This window comes from Chiroxiphia lanceolata, chromosome 19 (genome assembly GCF_009829145.1).
Source record: "Chiroxiphia lanceolata isolate bChiLan1 chromosome 19, bChiLan1.pri, whole genome shotgun sequence".
Classification (NCBI taxonomy): domain Eukaryota; kingdom Metazoa; phylum Chordata; class Aves; order Passeriformes; family Pipridae; genus Chiroxiphia; species Chiroxiphia lanceolata.
Genome location: NC_045655.1, coordinates 6,872,230 through 6,894,789, shown reverse-complemented (window position 1 = coordinate 6,894,789; position 22,560 = coordinate 6,872,230). Strand labels below are relative to the sequence as shown.

The following is a 22,560-nucleotide window of genomic DNA, read 5'->3' as shown; positions in this document are numbered from 1 at the left end:
TTTAATGAGGGATTGAGAAATCTTTGTTGATATTTTTTCTTGTCTTACATAGACTGTTTACAGTAACTGGGCTATTTAATGTGAATTCTAGGTTGGAAATGGCCAACAGTTAATCTCATTTTTACTTGCATAAAGACTAAATAGGAAGTCCAGATTGAAGTAAGTGTTGTTCTGAGCAAGAATTGTTATCGCTATTAACCTGTTGTTACCTTCTTAGACCAGGGGGTTAAAATAATAAATTTTTGAGAAAACCCCGTAGACAATCTAGTATTGTAAGTGATCTGTTGAAATTAAGGCACAACTTACAATTCAGTTTATGGTCAGAAAGGAGCTGCTTTCTGTGGGATCCTGAATGCTAAAGAATTGCTTAAACACAGAATATAAGAAAATAAGAAATCCAGGGTCTGTCCCAAATTTCAGTAATACTAAGGACATTTAGGGAAGAGTTGCATTATACATTTTACGGATCTTTAATGTTAATTTTTTATTTGTAGTGACTTCATTGCAGCTGAAGGAGGAGTTGCTGGATGGAGAAGAGTACAGCTTCCTTCAGGGAGCGTCCGACCAGGAAAGCAACGGATCTGCCAGCTACTACATCAAACAGGAACCCTGAGGCAGCTCAGAAGAGTGAGAGGCAGAGGATTGGTGATAGGAAAAGAGCCTTTCTCCAGGACTGACTGATGTTGTTCCCACTTGGATGGTGCAGTTGGGGTGACTGTGCCTGGGGCACTTTGCTGACTGTAGATGAGTTAGACTCAGTTCAGAATTTTTTGGAAGGGCGGGGAAACTATTTTAGTGAAAAAGATTTTTCAATTTATTAAAAACAAAAAAAAAATGGACACTTTTGTGTTGTATTTGAAGCTTTTGAAAGAATTTTGTAATATTTTCAAGTTCAGATTTATTGTGCATTGTTAACAAGAACTGAAATTCTAATTTTTTGGTAAGATTAAAGTTTAATTAGCATGGTTGTGGGAAGTGGTTGGAGGAAGATATAGTTGCAAATACAAATGAACTGTCATAACAAATGAACCTTTTTGGTACAAGTGGGGAGACTTTTAAGACTCTTGTGAACTGCACTGGTCACGCCTCTGGTTTTCATTGTGAAAATAAGGCGTTTGAGGCCTAATTTAGAGGCATCAGTTGTATGTGGAGGATAGTCCTGTAAAGCTCTACTCAGTGAGTAGCCCCAAGTGCAGCGGAGCCATCACCTGAGGAGGATTTTAACTTTTCAAGATGTTTTTGTTTAGCTTAAAATACCTTTTTTTTTTACATAAGGTTTGGTTTTTTAATGTTCCTTAGGGTCTGATTCAGTGCCCATTAATATCAGTAGCCTTGTCGTCGACTGCAGTGGGCACTGGATTGGGTCTACAAAACTCTTGTCTGTACATGAATGTCTGTAGTCTTGGGATGCTTCAGCACATGTTTACAGAGCCCTATGCCAAACTGGAACTTTAGAAAATTCCCTCATTTGGAAGATTAGTTTTAGCTCTGAATTTCGACTGAAGAAGCAGCTTAAATGGACAGTAACTAAGGACTCCCTTGGTGGTGGTAAGGAGCTTGTGAGTATTCTTCTGACTATCTTTTTCCGTTCAGAAAGCCCTAGATGTTTCCTTACCATCTTAAATATTTATCTGTGGACATTGAGAACTGATGTTCCACGTGGTTTCAGGTGAGCTGAAAGGAGCCATATGTTGTGGATTAAAAAATTACTTCAGCCCTGCATAGCCTGCAATATTCATGTCTTGCTGCAGTAGTGTAATGTGGGAGTTGAGACTTGAGAACAGTATAAAATCGTATATTTTTCAGTATATAATTCATAAACTGGATTTGCTTATTGCCTGGAATTCTTGTCTCACATCAAGTATTCCATAAGCCCCACGTGTTCAACTGTCCTGACTTTTACGAGGTAAAAGTCACATAAAGGGGTGAAAATGATGACCAGTAAAACACAAGGTGTTTTTGCAGGAGCTCTTAATAATTTGGATTTTCTTTCCATATTTTTAACCTTTCGACATTTTTGTAAATGACCTCATTCGTGGAGTTGATGAGTGAAGTGGTTAAACAGCCCTGCAGAGCTGTGACTAGGAAAATGTGCATCAAGAGCTTTAGCTTTTACCAGTAAGGTTCATTAACTAAACTCTCAGGAATTAACTGCATATGTTCTATAAGTGCTTCTGGGTCTTCGCAGGTCCCCTTCAGAGCAGTACAATGATATCTGACTCTAGACCATAAATTAGGGCTTAAAAAAAAAAAAAAATCCATCAAAGTTATTAACATTTGTGTTCCTACAGCCTAAGAAATGCTTTAAGGATATCAACCCACAGAGCCCCAGGAGACCATTTTTGTATAGTGTTGTTTGAGCTTAAAAAAAAAAAAAAGTGCATAGAAAGTTGAAAACCAGCAATTTGATTATTTTCTAAAATATTGCTCTAACTTTGGGTACATAGTATTGGTGATATGCACAGGTTTACCTCATTCTATGCAAGAGGGGTTAATTATGTAAAGTTTTGTATTTACTACTGGAAGTAAAACATGTCCTGTATAGTGTAGGAATGTCTGGAATTCTTTTCTCCCTTACTGGTAAAATTTCTTAAATAGCGACCCCTTTTTAACAACAGCTTCTTCTACTGACAGGATCTGGTAATCAGATTAGAAGTGTCTATAACTTCAGGTGGTAAAGACATTATAGCTCTCTAAAATAGCCATGAAAAGGACTTTGTTGGCCTGGTAGACTTCAAATACCTTATTTCAGATTCTGACCTGCCTGTGATGTTTCCTTTGAATAGCCTGGATTGGAGAAGTAGGATTAGAGACCATTGTAATGACACTTTGAGCCTTGATTATGGTTTGGTTCCCCACCCCCATGTTCTCAAATTAATCCAGCTCTGCAAGCATTGATTTGGTTTGGTAAGTAAAGCACTATTGATTTATTCATTTTTTTTTTTTAATGCAGCAACTTGCAGATTGTCCCAGTCAGCTGGAACAAGGTTCTCACAGTCTTGCTTTCTTCTCTCACCAGCAGCTTCTGACTTCAGTAGAAAAACTGTTGCATTAATTTATGTTTCACAATGTGGAGGGTCAGGCTGGAGTGAGTGAGGTGTATTGCCAGGTCACTAAACCTTGGGTTCCTGAGTATTGCCCAGGCTCATCCCTGATTTCGGAGTTACAGTCGTCAAATGTCAAGAGGGAAAATTAGTCCTTAACACTTCCTGTGTTGAAGAAACGTTAAGAATCTGTTTTGAAGTCTGTCAGTCTTTATAATATTCTTTTATTCATCAAACACTAAAGTGTGTGAAGCGACGTGTGTTCTTGGGTACCTGTGTGACTTCAGGAGTTGGTGAAATGTCTTTTGTGTTTCTGAATTCAAAATATGCCTGAATTGTGTAATTATCGAGTCCAGTGACATCTGTCCTAAGCAAACCACACGCAAGGAGCTGCTTGAAGTCCCTTGTTCAGGGGAGGCTCAAGGAAGACCGAGTGGAGTTCTGCCGGGGCTGGAGGGGTCTGGCAGTGCCAGCGGGCCAGGGGTGTCCGTGTGGCAGCTCCCTGGGTTTGCAGAGCATTCCCCTGGCTCTGGGCACTGTTGTCTTGGCTTTAAGCTGTGGTGCTTGGCTAAGAGAGCAGCAAGTGTTGGACACCTGAAACCTTCAGTGGGGTCGGACTGGTTTTGGCATTTGGCCCAGCAGGTTTTTATGACCACGAGGTGGCACAAGTCCTGTCCCTTTACTTGGCCACTGCCCCTTTGTAATTGCTCAAAATCTCTCTGCTGATCTTTGATTTTTATGTTATTTTACACACAACTCTCTAACCTGTTCCTTGCTGCGTCTGAGGAAAGCTACAGCAGTTATTGATTCCTTGTTCTACGGATACTAACACGGGTTTCAGTGTTTGTTTGGTTTTTTTATTGTTGTTTTATGTGATGTGAATACCCTCCCGTCAATATTTGTACGATGGTGCTAATATATTTGGTAACAATCCTTTATTGGGAAGGGATTTTAAAAAACTGTGATTTCAGCTGAATTTTTTCTTCTTTTTGATTTTTTTCATATTTAAAACAAAAAGCCACAGCCATTTATACAAAAAAGGCATCAGCTTTGGCCCCTGGGAAAATGTTGGGGCGGGAATCAAGATTAAACAAATGGGGTTTTTACATCATTTCTGTATGTATTTGATATATAGATCAATATCTGTACAAATTTAATCTTTTTATTTTCTTGGTAATTTGTGTGGTCAATGAGAGAGTATTTAAAGCTTTCTCATGCAATGTACATAACTCGGTGAAGAAAATGCTTTTGGAGAAATTAATGTTACTTTCATTTTTACGAGACTGCAGATTTTCAGCATGGATGTGAAAAGCATTAAAATTATAACTTTGTGTACAAGATGAAAATAATTCACTAAATTTGCCTTTTTTACACAAAATAAAAATGATAAAAAAAAGTCCTTTTCTGAATAGTGATTGCTTTGTTTAAAAGGCACTATTTGGCATATACATAAATGCACTCCAGCTTCTCTCAACAGAATGCTGATTAAAAAAAATACGATTTGTAAAAGATAAATATTTTAAGTAACTGGGTATGTTGGTCTGACCACAAATGAACCATGTAAGATGCTGAGCACAAGGTAAGGTTTTAATATGAGGTGGTGGCATTACGTAAGCATTTCATAGAGAGCAAGCTTTGCACTTGGTCTCATTTCATTTGGTATTAACAGTTGTGTAAGGAAGGAAATTGTGCAGGTTTTTTTCCCCCTAGCTCAGTTCAGCAGTCTTGGAAGCAGCTCCAGCCTCCTGTCACCTCTCTGCAAACTGGCTTTGCCACTGCCATGATTTCAGGAGCTTTCAAAGCAACTGTGCAAGGGACACAACTCCCTGGATTTTTATTCTGATGTGCATTTCTTGTTAACTGCTCCTTCTACAGGAGGGAAACACTGCGTGTCTAAAGTTACTTGCGTGGCTGTTTGAACGCGGGGTCTGTTGGAAGTGAAAGCACCACAAGGAGTTAGTTCACACCCATTTATTTGACAGTCACTTTGAGCACTAAGATAACCGTGGTTGCTCCCAGGTCAGCAGCTGGAATGAGATGGTGCATTAGAAGGCACAGATCCTTGTGGAAACTCATCACTCATAGATCCAGTCATGTGCACAAGGCTTGAAGTCGATGAGCTCTGCGGGTTTGAACCACAGGTTGATCTCCTTCTGCGCGCTCTCCACGGAGTCGCTGCCGTGGATGATGTTCCTGTGGAAGGAGACAAACATTGTTCCCTATAAAAAATACACTTTCAGCAACCTCATCATTCTCCACATGCAAAAACTTGGATGAAGCATCTAGAGCTGCGAGACTATTACTTTTATTTCCGGGCCAGTGTTCCACCAGCCTCACTCTGAGAGCTAATTAGGCCTAGCAGGGTCATTAGGGCTACTGTTCTACACCAGCCCCTGCCTGAGCTTACGTGCTGCTCTGAGGAGGAGCTGGATTTCAAACAGAGTCACTTTTGTACCATTTTCTTAAGTAGCAGTTATGGATTGTGACCTGCAAATGAAATATCATCAGATGAGGGTATCTACCACTAATTCTGGCTTTCCAGATATAAAAGACTACCATCCGATTTTATGTTGGCAGTTAAACATGGAGTAGTAGTTGGTTTTGATCTCAATTAATGCACTGAGTACAAACCTTCCCACTTGAATGCAGAAGTCACCACGGATGGTACCAGGCTTCGAGTCTGCAGGGTTTGTTTCCCCCAGCATTACTCTCCCAGTTTTAACCACATTGAGTCCTTCCCATACCTTAAGGCAAAAAGACAAAACCACTCCTGTTAATCCATGCTCATACAAAATACCAGAGATTAATCTTTGCTAATAACATACTTTCCAAAGAAACAGGGGCTCTACCACTAAAAAAAAATTAACCTTGCCTAGATCCTCTCTTAGGCCTGTAGGGGTGACTGGGGAAAAAACATATGAACTGGAAGTGTTTGTAAAAAGGACCATCAACATGTTACTCCAGTGAAGGAGATACTTTACCAAGCCTCAGACTTAAATAATGCACAAGGCCAACTCCAAAACCTTTCTGTTTGGGTAGGATAAGGACACACTGATGAGCTGCAGGCGCTCCTAGTTAGATACAGAGTCAAAACAGGAGATGCTACTGGACCAAGTACATTGTTTTGAGGGGAGTGCAAGAAAGAATGACACAGAAGATGGGTTTCTGTGTCAGAGAGCCTCACCCTTTTTTGCCTAAAACAGAAGATTTTTGGTGCAAAATATTTGCTCTCAGGAATTTTGCTTAATACATATTAAGCGTTTTAATACACGTTTTATACATGCACTTTCCTTCTTAGTAATATATAGTAATTTCTTGACTGTCTTAATTTTAATTTTTTTGTTTTCTTTTGCCGCTATCTGAACTAGGTAGTTTGAAAAACTGTTTCTGTAACAGTATCTCTGAATATTTTAAATAATTTACAAACCGAGACAAACTTATTCAAGCAAGTCATCTTTAACTAAAATCAAGCCACTTACCATGGCCACAATAGGTCCAGAGTTCATGTATTTAACCAAACCAGGGAAGAAGGGTCGGTCTTTCAGGTCAATGTAATGTTGTTTGAGAAGGTCTTCGGAGGCCTTTAAAAGGGCAGATGTAACATCAAATATCAGCTTCTGAATGTCATATCACAAGAGGTGTTACTGCTGCAAGGCCGTGGTGCTAGTGACTGGACTCACCAGTCGTTAATGTTATCAACAGGCCTGCAGTGCTGTTGTGGGTATCAATGCAAGCTCCTAATGTGAAATTAAAGGAGTGCACGGCCCATTTGTCCTCTGTGGCAGTGTCAGTGTTGCGAGCTGTCAATATTATTTCTTTGCATTGCAGTGACCCTCAGCGATAAGCAGAGCACGGGCTGCCTGGGTGCTGTTACCCAACACAACCTTTCAGCCAAGGTCGGTTCAGCTCCCAGTCGGGCTGCACCAAACCATTTGGGCAAAACGTGCTTCCTCTGGACAGGGGGAAGATCCGGTGCTGGGCAGGAAAAGGAGCCTGATGCACGTCCGCTATCAGATTCCCATTCTGACGCAGAAAAAGCCGCAAAGGAAGGTTATCTGTGTGTGCCCAAGCCGATCTGTGTGTGCCCAAGATGACCTGTGTGTGCCCGAGCCCCTCTTTGGCAGGCAAGGGAAGGGGTTTGGGGGGAATGCGGGGACTCACGTGCACGAACTTCATGGCCACGAGCCGGAACCCTTTCTGCTCGAAGCGCTTGATGATCTCCCCGATCAGCCCCCGCTGGACGCCGTCGGGCTTGATGGCGATGAAGGTGCGCTCGGCGTTCCCAGCCATGGCCCTGCGGGCGGAGCGGGGCGACCATCGGCCTCAAGGTCGCCCGCCATGGCCGCCCCGCCCGCCCACGTGGCACCGCGATGGATGAGCCCCCCCCGGCCCCGCCGTGTCCCCCCGGCCCCCGCATCCACCCACCCCACCGCCCCCTCCGCCGCGCCCGCACCCGGGCGGCCCCTCCGCCCGCTCCCCTCGGGCTCCCCGAGCGCGGGGCCCGGCCCGGCCCGGCCTCACCTCTCCGCAGCTCCCGCAGCCGCTGCCGCCCAAGGAAGAGGAGGAGAAGGAGGAGGAGGAGAAGGAGGGAGGGCGGCGGATCCCCCGCCCCGCGCGGAGGAGGAGCCGCCGGGAGAGCGGCGGCGCTTCGGGGCGGGCCCGGCGGGGAGCGGGGAGCGCTGGGGAGCGCGCCCGGGAACCCGCCCGCCCGCGGCCGCCAGCGCGGACCGAGACGGGACGGGAGGAGATGGGATGGGACGGGACAGTGGCTCCCGGTGCCGCTGGTGCTGTGCCCAGCGCTGCGCTCCCTCGGCCGCCGCCGAGCCGGGCTGTCCCTTGGCCGGGCTGTCCCTTGGCCGGGCTGTCCCTTGGCCGGGCTGTCCCCACCGCACCTGTCGCCTTCGCCTCCTCGAAAGCCGCCCGAGGGTTATTAGTTTACAGCTGCAGCAGCGGGGGCTTTAAGCCTTTGACACACTGAAGCGATCGCGGATGTTTAACTAAGTCGGTTTTTTCACTTATTGATGCTGGCGCTGCCGTTTTCAGGTGTTCCTGCGGTCTGGCGGCGGACGGTGCAGCCAGCCCAGCGCGCCTTGAAAGCATATTTCTCACAGGAAAGTGATGTAGGATCTGTAACCCAGGGAAGTTATCGGTGATTTTGCTGGGATCCAGGAAGATGAAGCTGAAAAACACAGGTGTAAAACGACACGGTCCCAGTGCTGTGTCCTAACAAGAAGCGGGAAGGGTTGTTACTTTTTCTTATTAAACATTATGATAATTTGCCCTTTACTAGTTTACAAAACACCTTTTCTCTTCCTGAGCGAGATATAATCATACCCAATCACTGCAGATGGGATATTAATGAAAAGCCCTTTGCAGTCCTTGTGCAGTCTCTTATTGATGGGACACTGACACAGGACCTGCTCGGGCACCTCAGCCATGCAGCAATGTTGCATTTCCCTGAGAGATGCTGCCCTCCACCTCCTCTGTGTCTCATCACATTAAAAATACTAATCAGCAGCTTTCTGACAACCCCCACATCCCCAGATAACCCACATTTCTCCATTTTGTAGTAATCAAATCAAGAAAAAGAAATCTCAAGTAACCTTTCAAGCAAAAACGGAACTGGAGATTACTCATCTCACGCACAGGTTTGTCATGTACTCCCTTCCCTCCAACATTTAACTGCAGTATTTATCTTCTATAACAGTGAATAATTTCAGAAGAGGAGCTCACAGCCTCACCTACATACTTAGGGAATTTGTTCCATCTCCATATACTCATTGATATAAGACAATATAATTAAAATATCCTTTTATTTCACTTAAGAACAGCAAATGCTTCATTTTGTACCATCTCTTTTTTAGGAGCTCAATGTCTCTATAAAGTGTCATAAGCATTCAGTTCAACATACATTGCACAGTTCATTATTTGAGTCTCACTATAGGGAAAAAAATCGTGGGGTTCAAGCAACTAATTCCATGAAACACTTGCTCTTAGTGAATATAATGTTGCAGGTAAATAAATACATAATATCAATCCCAACTTGTTCCTCATCCAGTACAACTTTTGCTGCTAAAAGTTCTGCGAGAGGCTGGTGTTTCTCTCTGATAGAAGCAGAGAGCTCTACTGAAATACCTTCAGCATTACTATGACTGTACTTCTTTACATCATTAAATTCATTCAAAACAGTAATGCTGAAGTCACTTCTAAAACACTTCATCCAAGGACAGTTTGCTTTGTAGTTCCAACTACTGTGGAAAGGACACAAATGAGAACAAACCTAAATTATCAAATGCTAAATTATCAGCTGTTCAGCCAGCAAAACAAACATCACTTATTGCTCTGTGCAATGCCAGAGGGCTGCTGCTGTGAAGTGGTTGAAGGTAGATCTCCCTCATCCATCCTCACATTAATCTTCTTTTCACATAAAAGGGCATTTCATAAAGCCTGGCCAGTTAATCTTTCCTTAAAATGCTAAATAAATCCCATGTGGGGGGAAAAAAAGCAAGTTAAAACAGTGTTAGTGTGGAGGACAGTTGTCATGTTAATCAGAGCTGAGCTCTGTGTACGGGCACAGAGCATTTTGGGGGGAGAAATAGGCTTTTTTTCTGCAGCTGTTTTGGACGTGGGGCACACGATATCAAATTCAATCCTCAGCATTTGGACATCTTAGCAATATACTCACAAACCACCAGTTGTCCTTTAACATTTGAACAAAGTTAACTTCTAACACCAAGCCATTTGCACATGGAATTATTGGATATTTTCTGACCAAAATTTTTTTTTCTATTTACCAAAATACTCTCTATGGCTATAAAGTGTTCCAGGAAAATATATATTTTTCATATGCTCTGTGTCTTAATCTCGTATCTCTCAACCCCAGAAGCAGCTTTTTAGAAGTACAATTCCATCTATGACTGGATAGCTTTTAAATCAAGGCAGCAGCAAACACCGGCTCTATTTAACGTTCACAACAGAGCAATCTCACAGATTCCTGAGGTTTCTACCAGGGCTTTGGAATAGCTAGAGGCTGGCAGCTGCTCACGGGCAGGAGGGATATCAGAAGATGCAGGCTCAGTGTTAGTCATAGATCCACTCATGAGCACAGCTTCGGTAATCAACCAGTTCTTCAGGAGTGAACCATAAATTGATCTCCGTCTCAGCGCTTTCCACAGAATCGCTTCCATGAATGATGTTCCTAGGAAAATAAAAGGTGGGTAGAAGAGTAAGAGAATCCTCAAACTCGAAACAAAGCAAGGCTCTTGTTTTGAAGTGGTTTCCATTACAGAGAGGAGCTTTAAGCATCTGTAAAGCAGGAGCAGGCACAGCACAGGCAGTCCCAGCTTTGCTCCTCATTTTTGTCAAAATGGGGACAACCACGATGCAGTTTCCATCCTTAGAGCACAACATTACTTGAGCCCAGGGAATGGCAGCTCCATGAGTAAGACAGAGAAGGATGGAGCACAGTTCCTCCATATATCATGATATAACACTTGACATTTAGTGTCTTTGGATGATATCAAGAGTTTTAGAACATACCTTCCCACTTGAACACAGAAGTCACCACGAATAGTGCCAGGCTTGGAATCGAATGGATTAGTTTCTCCCAGCATCACCCTTCCAGTCTTAATCACATTAAGACCTTCCCACACCTTAGAAGAAAAAAAAGAATCCATTGAGATTATTAAATCTTACCAGCAGACACTTTCCACAAGGACACAGGGCTGCCCAACATCGCACAAGTCACCATCTGAATATTCATTTTAGTGAGACATATTTTATCTCCAATTTTTCTGTCAGATTCGTGAAGCATCTGCTGATGTTCTCCTCTTCTGCACAATCCCCCTCCTCACCCAGAATGGGGAGAGAACCATTTTAAATCTCAATATTGTAAACATCCTTACTCATGGAAGAGCTAGACCTCACCTATTTTTCAAATACACTATCGAGGAGAAAAAGAGGAAGTCCCTTCTAATGAAATTAGAGTGAAAAAAACATTCAAAGTTACTCTAACTTAGGAATATAGTAAAAATATTCCACCATCCTTTTTCAGCTTGCTTAATATATGGCATTTTGTATTAAGGGGGCTTTTGTGCAGGTTTTCAAGGTCCACTTTTGGTTCCCCTTTTATCCCTCTTCCTCAATATATTTACTGGGATGAGAGAAAGATTATGAAAAAAGATTAAAAAAAAAAAGTGTTACCAGCACATCTTCTCAATTATAGTATTTGAATATGGGTTTTTAGGTCCTTTCAAAAGCAAACTAGAATTCAATAGGTAACACAATCTCATTGCAGATAAGATAGGCAGTGTTTTTCTGAGCTGAGCTTCACTGTCAGGAACTCACCATGGCCACAACAGGTCCCGAGTGCATGTACTGCACCAGCCCATCGTAGAAGGGCCGGTCCTTGAGGTCAATGTAGTGTTCTCTCAGAAGGTCTTCAGAGGCCTGTGTTCAAAACCAGCCAGACAAACAAAAAAAGCTCACTGTAAGAACTTAAGAGCATAGTGAAATCACAGAGATTAAGCTCAGAGCACTGGTAATCCGGAAACTTGCACGCACTTCAAAATTCAGAATTTCTAGCGTCTTCCTAGGAGCACTTCTGGTCCATATGAGTTTGAACTGTTTGCTTTAACCACAACTGAGCTTAGAAAAGTGTTTGTAGCCAGTACAGATGGTTTACGTGACCTGGGATTTGTGGAAGATGTTCAGAGATATTTATTAGGCATGGGATGCACCTGAAATATTCTCTTCAGACTAAGGACATCAGGTTACTAAAATTAGCATGCTTAGCATGCCTAAAGCATTTAGCCAGAGCTGGGAACTGGAACTTTTCCAAAACCACCCAAAATAAGACTTCTCAAAATTTCAGGTTTAAATGTTCTGCAGACTACATTTCCTGGTCCAGCATGCTGCTCTATTTCAAGGCTACAGGTGCTATGAAAGAAAGGGGAGACATACCAGTTAAGGAGAGCTTACATGTAATAATTTCATGGCCACCAGTTTGAATCCTTTCTGCTCGAAGCGCTTGATGATCTCCCCGACCAGCCCCCTCTGGACGCCGTCGGGCTTGATGGCGATGAAGGTGCGCTCCTCGATGGAAGCCATCGTCCTGAGGAGGGAGAGAGGGAAGGAAAGTCGTTATCCCAGGATGGGCAATCCCAGCCCTGTGTCTCCTGTAACATCGGCTGCCATCTGAGGGTCAATAATCCGCGGTCCGCACCGGTCACCGCACACGGGTTTTCACAAGCGCTGCAGGAGCGAGTTTAAAGCAGATTTCCGAGTACAGAAACAATTAGCGAACACTAAAATCAGCAAAGCTCTGAAAGGAGTGGAAGGTAAAGCTCGTCACGGATCCACCTCCCAGCGCCTTGCAATAAATAAATCCACACGCGCGGAGTTTTCGTCGGGAGAAACCAGCGCGGCCGGAGGGCTCCGCGCCCAGCACACCTGAGCAGGTGAGGAGCGCGGGCACCCGCGGGGGCTGCGGGGAGGCTCTGCGGGGATGGGGGGCCGGGGGCTCTGCCCGGGGGCCGGGGACACCCTCCCGCTGCCCCTTTCCCCGTCTCACCCGCTGGCGGTCCCGGCGGCTCCGGCAGCCCGTGTCACCCACTGGTGGCTTTGCCACCGCTTCGTGTGCGCGGGGACCGGCCCGGCTTAGCGCTGAGCCCCCCTCCCGCCCCCGCGGTTGCCATGGGGACAGCGCGGCCTCCCGCCTGCAGAGGACGCTGCTCCCCCCCCTCCATCGCCCCCCACCCCCGTCGGGCCCGCCCCGCACCCGCCCAGGGCTTTTGGGGGCTCCTGCTCCCTGCCCGCCCCGGCCGGGTCACACCGACACCCGCCGGCTGTCTCCTTTCCTTAAGCCGGGGAGGTCAGGCTGAGCCCTTCCAGCTTTTCATCCCATTTTTTGGATCCCGTTTTTTATATAACGAAAGGCATATAATATTACCTTAATAAAAATCTCATTATCATACTGTTCTGCTCTAAGTTTCTGCTTTAAAGAAGGCCATTCATTGTTGTTGTTGTTGTTTTGCTGGTTATAATATATCACTATATTGAATATTATTATATTTGGTACTATATTAGCTCTCTGAGTCAAAAGACCCTTCATCAGTTTGCCACTGAACTTTCCCTTGAGCGTTTTACTGCCTTTGAGAGAATTGAGGATAAAGCATCTGGATGGAAATCCATGCTTGTCCTGCTTTTGTTTCCAAACTGGGATGAACTTCCTGGGCTCCACTCCCTGGCTCTTCTTGAAAGTAAAATTTCACTTCCCTCTGGGCAGGACTTTGCTGCTATTTAACAGGGAGAAGTTCAGCTTTTTGATAGCATGGATTTCCTTATTCAGGATCCCTTTTCTTTGCCACATTCCATCACAAATCCATGTGTTACTTTTAGTTCTGGTTGGAGAATACAGCTCTGAACCCTAAGCATCTCTTCAAGAAACCCATTCACTTGGATTCAGGTGGTTTTTTTCCAGATATGATCATATTATGATGGACTTATTTTCCCATAAATGTTGTTAAAAAAAATACAGAACTGTACATTTTAGCAAGTCCCCTTGGAGTTATTTTGGACTTAGAACTTCTGAGTATTCTCCTGACAGTGTCAATCCACTGTATTCCGCTGCTTCAATACACATTTATTTGAGATGTTTTATACTACTAAAACCAGCTCTAATGCTGTAATCCTCACCACGGCAAAATAATACTTAAACATAGAAAAAAGGTCTCTAGAAACAGGATGTTTAGAAAAATATGAACTTAAAAGCAGCAATAGGACATCTATTTACAGCCTTGTTAAATCTACGTCATTTAATGATTAAAGCTTAGGACTTGCCCTAAGGTGGGCAAGCACTATTTCCAGCTTTACCATGGGTCTGCTCTGTGATCTTCGCCAAGTCTTTTAACCTCATTAAATAAGGGTCATCTTTGTCACTTTTGAGATTAATCCATGATTAACAGAGCAAGTTGTGCCTCACGTGGTACATGAAACACCACAGAACTTAGGCTTCCTTGTTATTTTTACTGTGTAAATGAGCAGCTTTATTGCTGGTTCAAATTCTACCAAGATCACGGAATTACATTAAAATTTACATGTTTATATCTAAAATGTGAAGAAGTAGAGAGTCCAGACAAATAATTTCCTAAAAATAGGCTGATCATGGGAGAGAAGTAAACACCTTCAAAGTCCTCAGTGAGTAAACTAAGTGTAGCTGCTGAGCTCAAACCATTTACACATTACTTAAAACCAGCAGAGATTTTTTTAAAACAGGCCTGGAGCAAAAGATTGACCGTAAATGTCTCCAAACTGCAGTAGAATTTAAACATAATTCCTAGCTTGGTTGGTTTGATCCCATCTGTACAATGATCTCAGCTCACAGCCTCTGTCTGTACCACTCAGAACATTTGGAGAGTTCTCATTCTATGCTGTGCCACTCTTGCTCCTTATAATCAGACTCCTCAGTCTGACATGTTTTGTTGCTCTAGGCTTTAGTACTCTTCATTTAGCTGAATGCTGCTATCATTTATCAGTCTTTACCTTGATTTCTGTTGCACTTTAAGATGTAAGCATCACAGAATGAAGCTTTTATCAAAATTTCTTCCTCTGTGTGAAGTCCCAGTTAAGCTCACCTCAGACTGATGCAAGGGCTTATTTTCTTCCCTGATAAATTGCAAATCAATTTACTTTCAAATTAACTGTTATTTCTAGGGATAGGTAATGTGATTTTTCTTATTATCCAGAAAACTAATTTCCTTGTCAGTCAGTTCTGTCCCCAAGAATGTGATGGCATTTTACTCTGCTAGTTACCACATACAGCCACCACTTTCAAGCTACAAAGACAGTTCTAGCAGGTTTCTTTGTGCTGTTTCATATGCTTGATTCATTTGCTAAATTTACAGGTCATCGAGGTCACTTAATCTCCAGGAAAGAAATTAGAATATCGTTCCATATCTCCTTCAATTTTTAGTTCATCCCCGAGTTCCTGATCTCACACTGAGTGCACATCATGAAACATGATCACTATGGTAAGACTGCCAATAAGATACATTTTTACACCACTTAAACTCCTAGGTAATTTTTCTGCTCTTCATCTTTTTAAATACTTCACTACCCCACACTAGAGAACTCCCATATGACTAGAAAAAAACCCAAATGGCCCCTTTACCTGTACTCGTCAGTCTGACTGCAACTGTAGTGGCAGCAGCAGCCTGTTCAGTGATGCACCTGCTCTGTCTGGGAAAGAAAACCACATCTATACATTTTGCTGATAGAGACAGGATAAAAATAGCATGTCCTCAGAGACCCCTTTGCTGAGGGCTGTCAGCAGACACCTTGACCCACTTCTGCCGTCTGTCAGAACATACGTCTTTGAGATAATGTATTTGTGCCTTTTGCCAAGCAGGATGTCAGTGACTATAAACCCTGCACAGACAAAAGGATCTCTGCAAGATTCAAGGGGATTGGTGCTTTTATCCTCACAATAATCTGCAGTTGTTTAGAGCTGTCCTCACGTTGTGCAGAGTTACACACGAACAACGTGGTGAGGTCCAGGTCAAGAGTTCGTGGCAATTAGCTGTGGCCTGCCCGGGTGCAGGGTGGAGTTCCCTCTCCACCTGGGCTGTTTGCAGCCTTCCTGCAAGATTTATTCAGGCTCAGGAAAGGAAAAAAACACTCCCCCAAAGGCTCTCAGTGCCTCCCACAACACAAAAACCGAGGTGAACGGGAACTATGTATGACCCAAAGGGAGGGAGAAATCTCGACAGACGGCTTCCCCCAGCACTCCTGCAGCTGGTGGAGCTTTAATCTCTGGCAAACAGCAGGCAAACAAGGAGGAGCTGCAGTTTTTCTCAGTGGACAGCTGCTAAAGAGAAATAGGGAAAGAATAATATCTTCATAGGAATCTTTTCCGATAATTTACATGAAAGTTTCGCTCGAGGAGATGCATGAAAGTACACATTGCCTTTTTGAAATTATTTTTTAGCTAAAATGATGTAAATTTTTGGTCAGAATTAAAGAAAAAGAGCTTTTCTTTTGTTGTGTTTATAAAGAAATTTGTATTTTAACGGGCTGCAGCGTGTTAAATTATTAGCTTAGGAGGATGATGTCTAAACAGAACTCAGAAGAAATCAAAAATATGGGGCTGAAGTATTTTCTTCTTTGTCATTCCTGCGCAGACTCACTAGCTGAGTACATAAAAAGACATCACAGCACATGCATTTAAAGCACAGTTCCTGTCTTAAAACCAGCCCAAATGAGAGAAAATATGGTGCAAAGCTCTGCTGCTCTCCAGTGGAACTGAATGCAATCACCACACTTAAGAGTTCCATCACTTCTCAAGCTTTTGCACTTTTTAAAACACTCATTTCTTTGTTCCTGGGCTGCTGCCAGGCCACTGGACTCCTCAGCTCCCTGTACAGGGAATATTACTTAATGAAAAACAGTGATTTCCCCACATTTGAATTGTTTGATAGAATTTGTGCCAGAGGAGGTTTAGGTTGGATATTAGGAAATGTTTGTTCACTGAGAGTGTGGTCACTGGCACAGGCTGCTGGGGGCAGTGGTGGAGTCACCATCCCAGCAGGGATCTGAAAGATGTGTGGATTTGGCACTTGGGGACATGGGTTAGTGGTGGCCTTGGCAGTGCTGGGTTAATGGTTGGAGTTGATGACCTTTGGGACCTTTTCCAACCTAAACAATTCTATGGTGCTATGAAAAATGAGGGACGTGAAGCAACTCTGAAACTTTTCAGTCTCAGTACTTTGAAATTTAACCTGAATGTCTAGAACAGCTCACACTGTTCCTCGGCAGAACACATGATCCAGAATGGAATTCACTGTTCCAAATCCTAGGAAAATCAATCCATCTTAGCAAGTGCAAGATGCCTTTTAAGCTCTGTTATTGCTAAAAAACCCAGGATTTCTGATACTGATTTATCTGGAGACCTTATTAGAAATAAAAGTCATTTTTGCAGTCAGAGACCAGCCAATACAGCACTCCAAGCACGGTTTGGGAGCTGCGGAGTCCCAAAATCTGGGACCTAAAATCCTATCTCTGTCAGTCATCCCCTGGTGAATCACTTGATCTATTTATGCCTCCGTGGGTGCGATAAACAAATAACACCGCTGCCATGGGAGCCGTCAGACAGCACTGCCTGGCATCTCCCACCCAAACTGGGAACTCTGCCCACGGGCAGGGGTGTTCTCTCCAGTGATCTGGCACATGCTGGCCTGTATCAGGAATATCAGGAATAATGTGGCCAGCAGGACCAGGGCAGTGATTGTCCCCCCTGTACTCGGCACTGGTGAGGCCACACCTCGAGTGCTGCGTTCAGCTTTGGGCCTCTCACTATCAAAAGGACATTGAGGTGCTGGAGCGTGTCCAGAGGACAACATGGCTTGTGAAGGCACTAGAAAACATGTCTGATGAGGAGCAGCTGAGGGAGCTGGGGGTGTTTAGTTTTGAGAAGAGGAGGCTCAGGAGGGACCTCATCGCGCTGCACAACCACCTGAAAGGCTGTAGTGAGCTGGGAGCCGGTCTCTTCCGCTGTGAGAGGACAAGGGGAAATGGCCTTAAGCCGAGACAGGGGAAGTTCAGATTAGACACTACAAAAAAACGTTCGCACTGCTCCTGTGGTCAGACGTAGGAACGGGCTGCCCAGGGAGGTGGTGGAGCCACCATGGGAGGTGTTTAAGAGGAGCTGGGTGATGAGGTTTGGTGATTTCAGGGTTAGAGTGGCAGTGCTGGGCTGATGGTTGGACTGGATGATCTTAAAGATCTTTTCCAACTTTGACAGTCCTGGGATCCCCCTGACGTGTCCCGACAGGGCAGGGCAGGGCAGGGCAGGGCAGGATAGGATAGGATAGGATAGGGTAGGATAGGATAGGATAGGATAGGATAGGGTAGGATAGGATAGGGTAGGATAGGATAGGGCAGGATAGGATAGGATAGGATAGGGCAGGATAGGATAAGATAGGGCAGGACAGATAGGGCAGCCCGGCCCTGCTCAGCTCAGATTCTCTCGTCTCCCAACACCGGCGGCGGGCGGCCACCTCCCCGTGACGTCACCACACAGCCCCGCCCCATCGATGACATAACTAGCCATACCCCACCCCGCGTGACGTCACACCCGCACACCCCGCCCCGGTGTGACGTCACGGCGCGGCCCCGCCCGGCGCGGCGGGTGAGGTCAGAGGCGCGCGCCGCTCCCGCCCCGGCTGAGGCTCCGCCGCCGCCGCAGGAGGGGCCGGACCGAGCCCGGAGCCGCCGCCGCCGCCGCCCCGCCGGGCCCCGCCAGGGCCCCGCGCTCCCCCCGCCGCGGCCATGGAGCTGGCGGACGGCGTGGTGTACCAGGAGGACCCCGGCGGGCCCGGCCCCGCCATGATGTCGGAGCGGGTATCGGGGCTGGCGGGCTCCATCTACCGCGAGTTCGAGCGGCTCATCGGGCGCTACGACGAGGAGGTGGTGGCCGAGCTGATGCCGCTGGTGGTGGCCGTGCTGGAGAACCTGGACTCGGTGTGCGCGCACAGCCAGGAGACCAGCGTGGAGCTGGAGCTGCTGCGGGACGACAACGAGCAGCTGCTCACGCAGTACGAGCGGGAGAAGGCGCTGCGCAAACAGGCCGAGGAGGTGAGCGGGGAGCGCGGGGGCGGCGGCGCTGCCCGGGCTGGGGCCGCCCCGCGCGGGGGGCGAGGGAGAACCGGGGCCCGGGGAGCCCCAGCCGGGGCTGGGCGAGGGGCCGGAGCCGCCGGTGACGAGATGAGATCGCGACACCGCTCCGGGAGGAGGAGGAGGAGGGAGCGCCCGGTCCGAGCGGCTCGGCCTCCAGCGGAACCCGGGCCCGACCCTGCCCGCTGTGCCCTCGGTCTCCGCATCGTCTCCTCCCGGAGGGATCCCGGATAACCCCTCTGGAGCTCTCCCGTGGCAGAGCAAACGTGGACCCGTGCGCTCGCTGCGCTGTCGCGGCCCCTCCGGGTGCGCTCCGTGCCGGGAGCTGGATGTAAAGACCGGTGGGTGTAAATACCCTTTAGAGGGTATTTACAAAAAAACCCCCAAAAAACAGTGGCGATGCACTGCAAAAACTGTGTCTAGGCTGAAGCTCTTCGGAGCCGGTGCATCAAGCCGCAGGCAGCAACAGGTGGTGGTGGACTGCTCAATGACATTGGCTCTGGCTTGAGATAGAGTCGATATTAGATGGTTTTGTTTCAAGTTTTGTGCTAAGAATCACTTTGGCATAAATAAACTCACAAAGCATTATCTCTTTGAGATTATAAAACAGTACAATAGAAAGCAGCTGTGCAGGGTAACTTCCTCCAGCTTCATTGTCTTGCCAAACTCCTGAAGGAAATTGGATTGACAGCATTATCTGTAATAGAACAAGCCATCTTACAAGTCTATTTCCAGAAGTCTTGTCCCGTGCTTATCTCTCTTGTTGTGCTTGCCTTCTGAATTTTCCAAAAATCAGAGATATGTGGAGGGTGAAGACAGTGTTGACCATGGAAGCTTAATTTGAAAAACATTAACCTTGTACAAACATTCATTTATGTGTTGGTTATAAATGAGTGCAAAATGTGGTCTGCAGGTTATTATTCCAGGTCTCAGTTATAAAGTGCTGTGGTATGAATGATGCCCCCCCAGCTCTTGGTCTGAGTGACCATTCATCCTCCTTGTGAAACACGTAGTTGTTTTATGATGCTTTATGGACTTCAGTCAGGGGATTGGTGCCATGAAGAGTTAATCACTAGTTTTGACACAAGCTGCATGTACTCTCAACGTATTTCTGTTGAGAGTAATAGAAAGGGACTGATAAATACTTTCTGAACTAATTCATGAGAAAATCAATCAGGCTTGAAACACAAGCAGCATTTGGCAGATTGAAAAAAGAAGGCCTTGGGCAGTAGAACAAAAACTGTATCAATATGATGAAAGAGAATATGGGGTTAATTATGTTGCTGTGGCTCTTCAGGAGCTGTAGTGCTTGTGTTGGTAGTGTGCTTCACTGCTATCTCCATTTCTGTGTGTCATGATAAATTAAGGGGACAAGCATTATGCAGTCTAAAAAACAGCACTCATGCTACAAGACAGCTTCCTGATGCTTCCCAAAGTGCAGTTAGACCACAAGTCATATTTTCATTGTAAGCACAGAGGTTGCTTTTGTGATGGGCTGAGGTCATTGAGCTGTACAGGTGTGAAAGTGTCTGTCAGGTACAGCGTGGCATGTTCAGGAGAGGCACATGTTTTAGTGAGCCAGGATTGTTACAGCTATTTTTGTGATGCTGGGGTAGCCTGATGGGTGCAGTATGTTTGAAATATAAGGAGGGAACAGGAATGCAGCACTATTTTTCTCAGACAGCAAGTTGTTGGCTTAGCTTGTTTCTTTTCTTTCATTGTGGAGGTTGCTCGTGTAGGGTGATGGCAAAATGGAGAATTTTGAGCTACTAAGTTCACTATTTCATATCATCTGTTCACAGAATCATAGAATGATTTGGGTTGGACGGGATCTTAAAGCTCATCTCATTCCAACCCCCTGCCATGGGCAGGGACACCTTCCACTTGACCAGGTTGTGCCAAGCTCTGTCCAACCTGGCCTTGGACACTTAGAGGGCTGGGGCAACCACAGCTTCCCTGGGCAGCCTGTGTCATCTGCTCTGACTGTCCTGAGGAATTAACATACCTTCTTTTACTCTCTACTTGGTGCTATAGGAAATTTTATTTGTAGCAGTATCTTAATGAACATTAATAGTTTACCCCATTGTCCTAATTCATGTTCTTTATTTGCTGTGCTTAAAAAGTCTTATTACAGAAACATCTTGAAAGTTGTTGCCTGTAGACTGTTGAAATAATTTCTTTTTTTTTTTTTAAAGTCACCTTAATGGAAGTTCTGGGCCTGTTTCTCAGTCCTGTGGGTAACAGTCCCAATCTTTGTAGTTGCTGTGAAGTGCCTTGTCTGACTTTTAATGGGGTATGTTTTGTGATATTGCTGAAGGAGGAACCAGCTGTTCTACTTACAGTTCTGCATAACTTACAGGCACCACGTCCTGCCACAGAGAAGTGGGAGAGGAACCAGCATTTGGGGTTCTTTTACACACTCTAAGTGTTCCTTCTGTAGCAGTGAACTGCTTCAGACCTGGGGGTATGGCTGGCTGGTGTTCTGTGTAGATGGAAATAGGATAAAATCTACTTTTAGCCATGTCAAGTTAATGTATCTTTTAGCTTTTCTGCTGCTGGTGGGATTAAGCTGTTCTTGAAATATTTTGCAACCATGAAAAAGGATTTCCCACCACAAAAATTGGTTTAAGTAATAGCGTGAACTTGATACCTGCCTTTTCTTACTGTTCCCAAAGTTAATTTTTTTCCTTAGGACTGTATGTTAAGTAAACACTCTGCAGTAAGAGTTTAAATATTTTTCATTTGAGAGAACAAAACTGAGATCCAATTTACAGAAAGCTGTAAAATAATATGGAAGTTACCAGGTTGTTTTCAGTTATATGTATTTTTCTCTGCCCCAAGTTCAGCTGAGCTGGCTGTGGAGTTAATTTTTCCTCCCTGCTCCAGGAGGAACATGCCAGTGGCTGGGAATCTGGCATCACTGCAGTGCAAGTTACTGAAGGACATGTCACAGGGTAATAAAGATTGCCAAGTGGGTGGGAATATCTGACATCAGATACGCTCAGTATTGCACCTGGGTCGTGTGACAGGAAAACAAGTCTGAACATAAAGAGACAGAGGATGACATAAATATAGGAAAAAATGTTTCATTTGGCTAGTAATGTGCTGCTAAGTGATTCAGTGGTTGAGAGAGGGCTCCAAATATCTGTGCTGTGCCATTGGGTAGTCTGGGTTCGTATTTATTGCAGTTATTGCTGTAAACTTTAAAGTAGTTTTGAAATTGATGACATAAAGACCTCTGAGTCTAATTTGTGAAGGACTTTTCACACTTTTATTGGAGGTCTTTAAGAACAGGTTGGACAAAGGTCTGTCTGAAATGACACGGTTGATCCTGCCTGGAGAAAATGGGACGGATTAAGTGGGAGTTGCCAAACATAGTTGCTGAAGGTATCACAGGCTTGGGTTTCAGCAGCAGGCACATGCAGGAGGAGGTGTGCATCACATCCTGTGCTTCCACCTCATCACAGCCTAATCAAAACTAACACTGAACATCAGAGCCTCGAAACAAGATGACCTTTTAAGGATCATTCTAGCTGTATCTTCTGTAATCTCATGTAATGTGGTCTGATTGTTTTAGAGATGAGTTTGTGTCCTTCAGCTTGTTCTTGGGGAAAAAAAAATCAAAAAATCTCATTTCTTATTAGAGTTGTAAGATACATCGTTGTGGCCCAGACAGGAGGTCACTTAAAATGAGGAAAACTAGATTTTCGTCTGTCTCAGTATTTTGTATAACCAGTGGCTGGGATTGAAATAAGAGGATGTCTAGTATCCATATATTAAGTGGTTAATATGCTGCTGGATTTACATTAAACAATGCAGATGTTGTGCAATACTTGAGTATATTGTC

General features: G+C 45.0%; 4 protein-coding genes across 12 annotated transcripts in view; 2 read left to right on the top strand and 2 right to left on the bottom strand.

Annotated features, from left to right (window-relative positions):
• Positions 1-4,443, top strand: part of MBTD1 (mbt domain containing 1) — a 35,353-nt gene extending 30,910 nt beyond the window's left edge. For all 7 annotated transcript variants that reach the window (XM_032706315.1, XM_032706317.1, XM_032706319.1 and 4 more), the window contains one exon: positions 495-4,443. In XM_032706315.1, coding sequence (XP_032562206.1) covers positions 495-613 — 119 coding nt within the window. In that variant the 3' untranslated portion in view covers positions 614-4,443. The remainder of the gene's footprint in view (positions 1-494) is intronic.
• Positions 4,444-5,000: 557 nt separating this feature from the next.
• Positions 5,001-7,699, bottom strand: LOC116796064 (nucleoside diphosphate kinase). The gene is made up of 5 exons (XM_032706310.1): positions 7,566-7,699; positions 7,206-7,338; positions 6,524-6,625; positions 5,676-5,788; positions 5,001-5,237 (listed from the first exon to the last, which is right to left on the bottom strand). The coding sequence occupies exons 2-5, from the start codon at positions 7,332-7,334 to the stop codon at positions 5,120-5,122; spliced, it is 462 nt and encodes a 153-aa protein (XP_032562201.1). The 5' UTR covers positions 7,335-7,338; positions 7,566-7,699; the 3' UTR covers positions 5,001-5,119.
• Positions 7,700-8,838: 1,139 nt separating this feature from the next.
• LOC116796065 (nucleoside diphosphate kinase-like) lies at positions 8,839-15,906 on the bottom strand. Of its 3 annotated transcripts, XM_032706312.1 has the most exons (6): positions 15,560-15,906; positions 15,214-15,281; positions 12,024-12,156; positions 11,391-11,492; positions 10,584-10,696; positions 8,839-10,242 (listed from the first exon to the last, which is right to left on the bottom strand). In XM_032706312.1, exons 3-6 carry the CDS (start codon positions 12,150-12,152, stop codon positions 10,125-10,127), a joined length of 462 nt encoding a protein of 153 aa, XP_032562203.1. In that variant the 5' UTR covers positions 12,153-12,156; positions 15,214-15,281; positions 15,560-15,906; the 3' UTR covers positions 8,839-10,124. The 3 variants fall into 3 exon arrangements, with proteins under 3 accessions (XP_032562203.1, XP_032562204.1, XP_032562202.1); XM_032706313.1 differs by lacking the exon at positions 15,214-15,281; XM_032706311.1 differs by lacking the exons at positions 15,214-15,281; positions 15,560-15,906 and adding an exon at positions 12,616-12,728.
• Positions 15,907-18,368: 2,462 nt separating this feature from the next.
• Positions 18,369-22,560, top strand: part of SPAG9 (sperm associated antigen 9) — a 61,554-nt gene continuing 57,362 nt past the window's right edge. Inside the window, 1 exon segment of the mRNA XM_032706322.1 lies at positions 18,369-18,674. Within this exon segment, the coding sequence (XP_032562213.1) occupies positions 18,369-18,674 (306 nt within the window).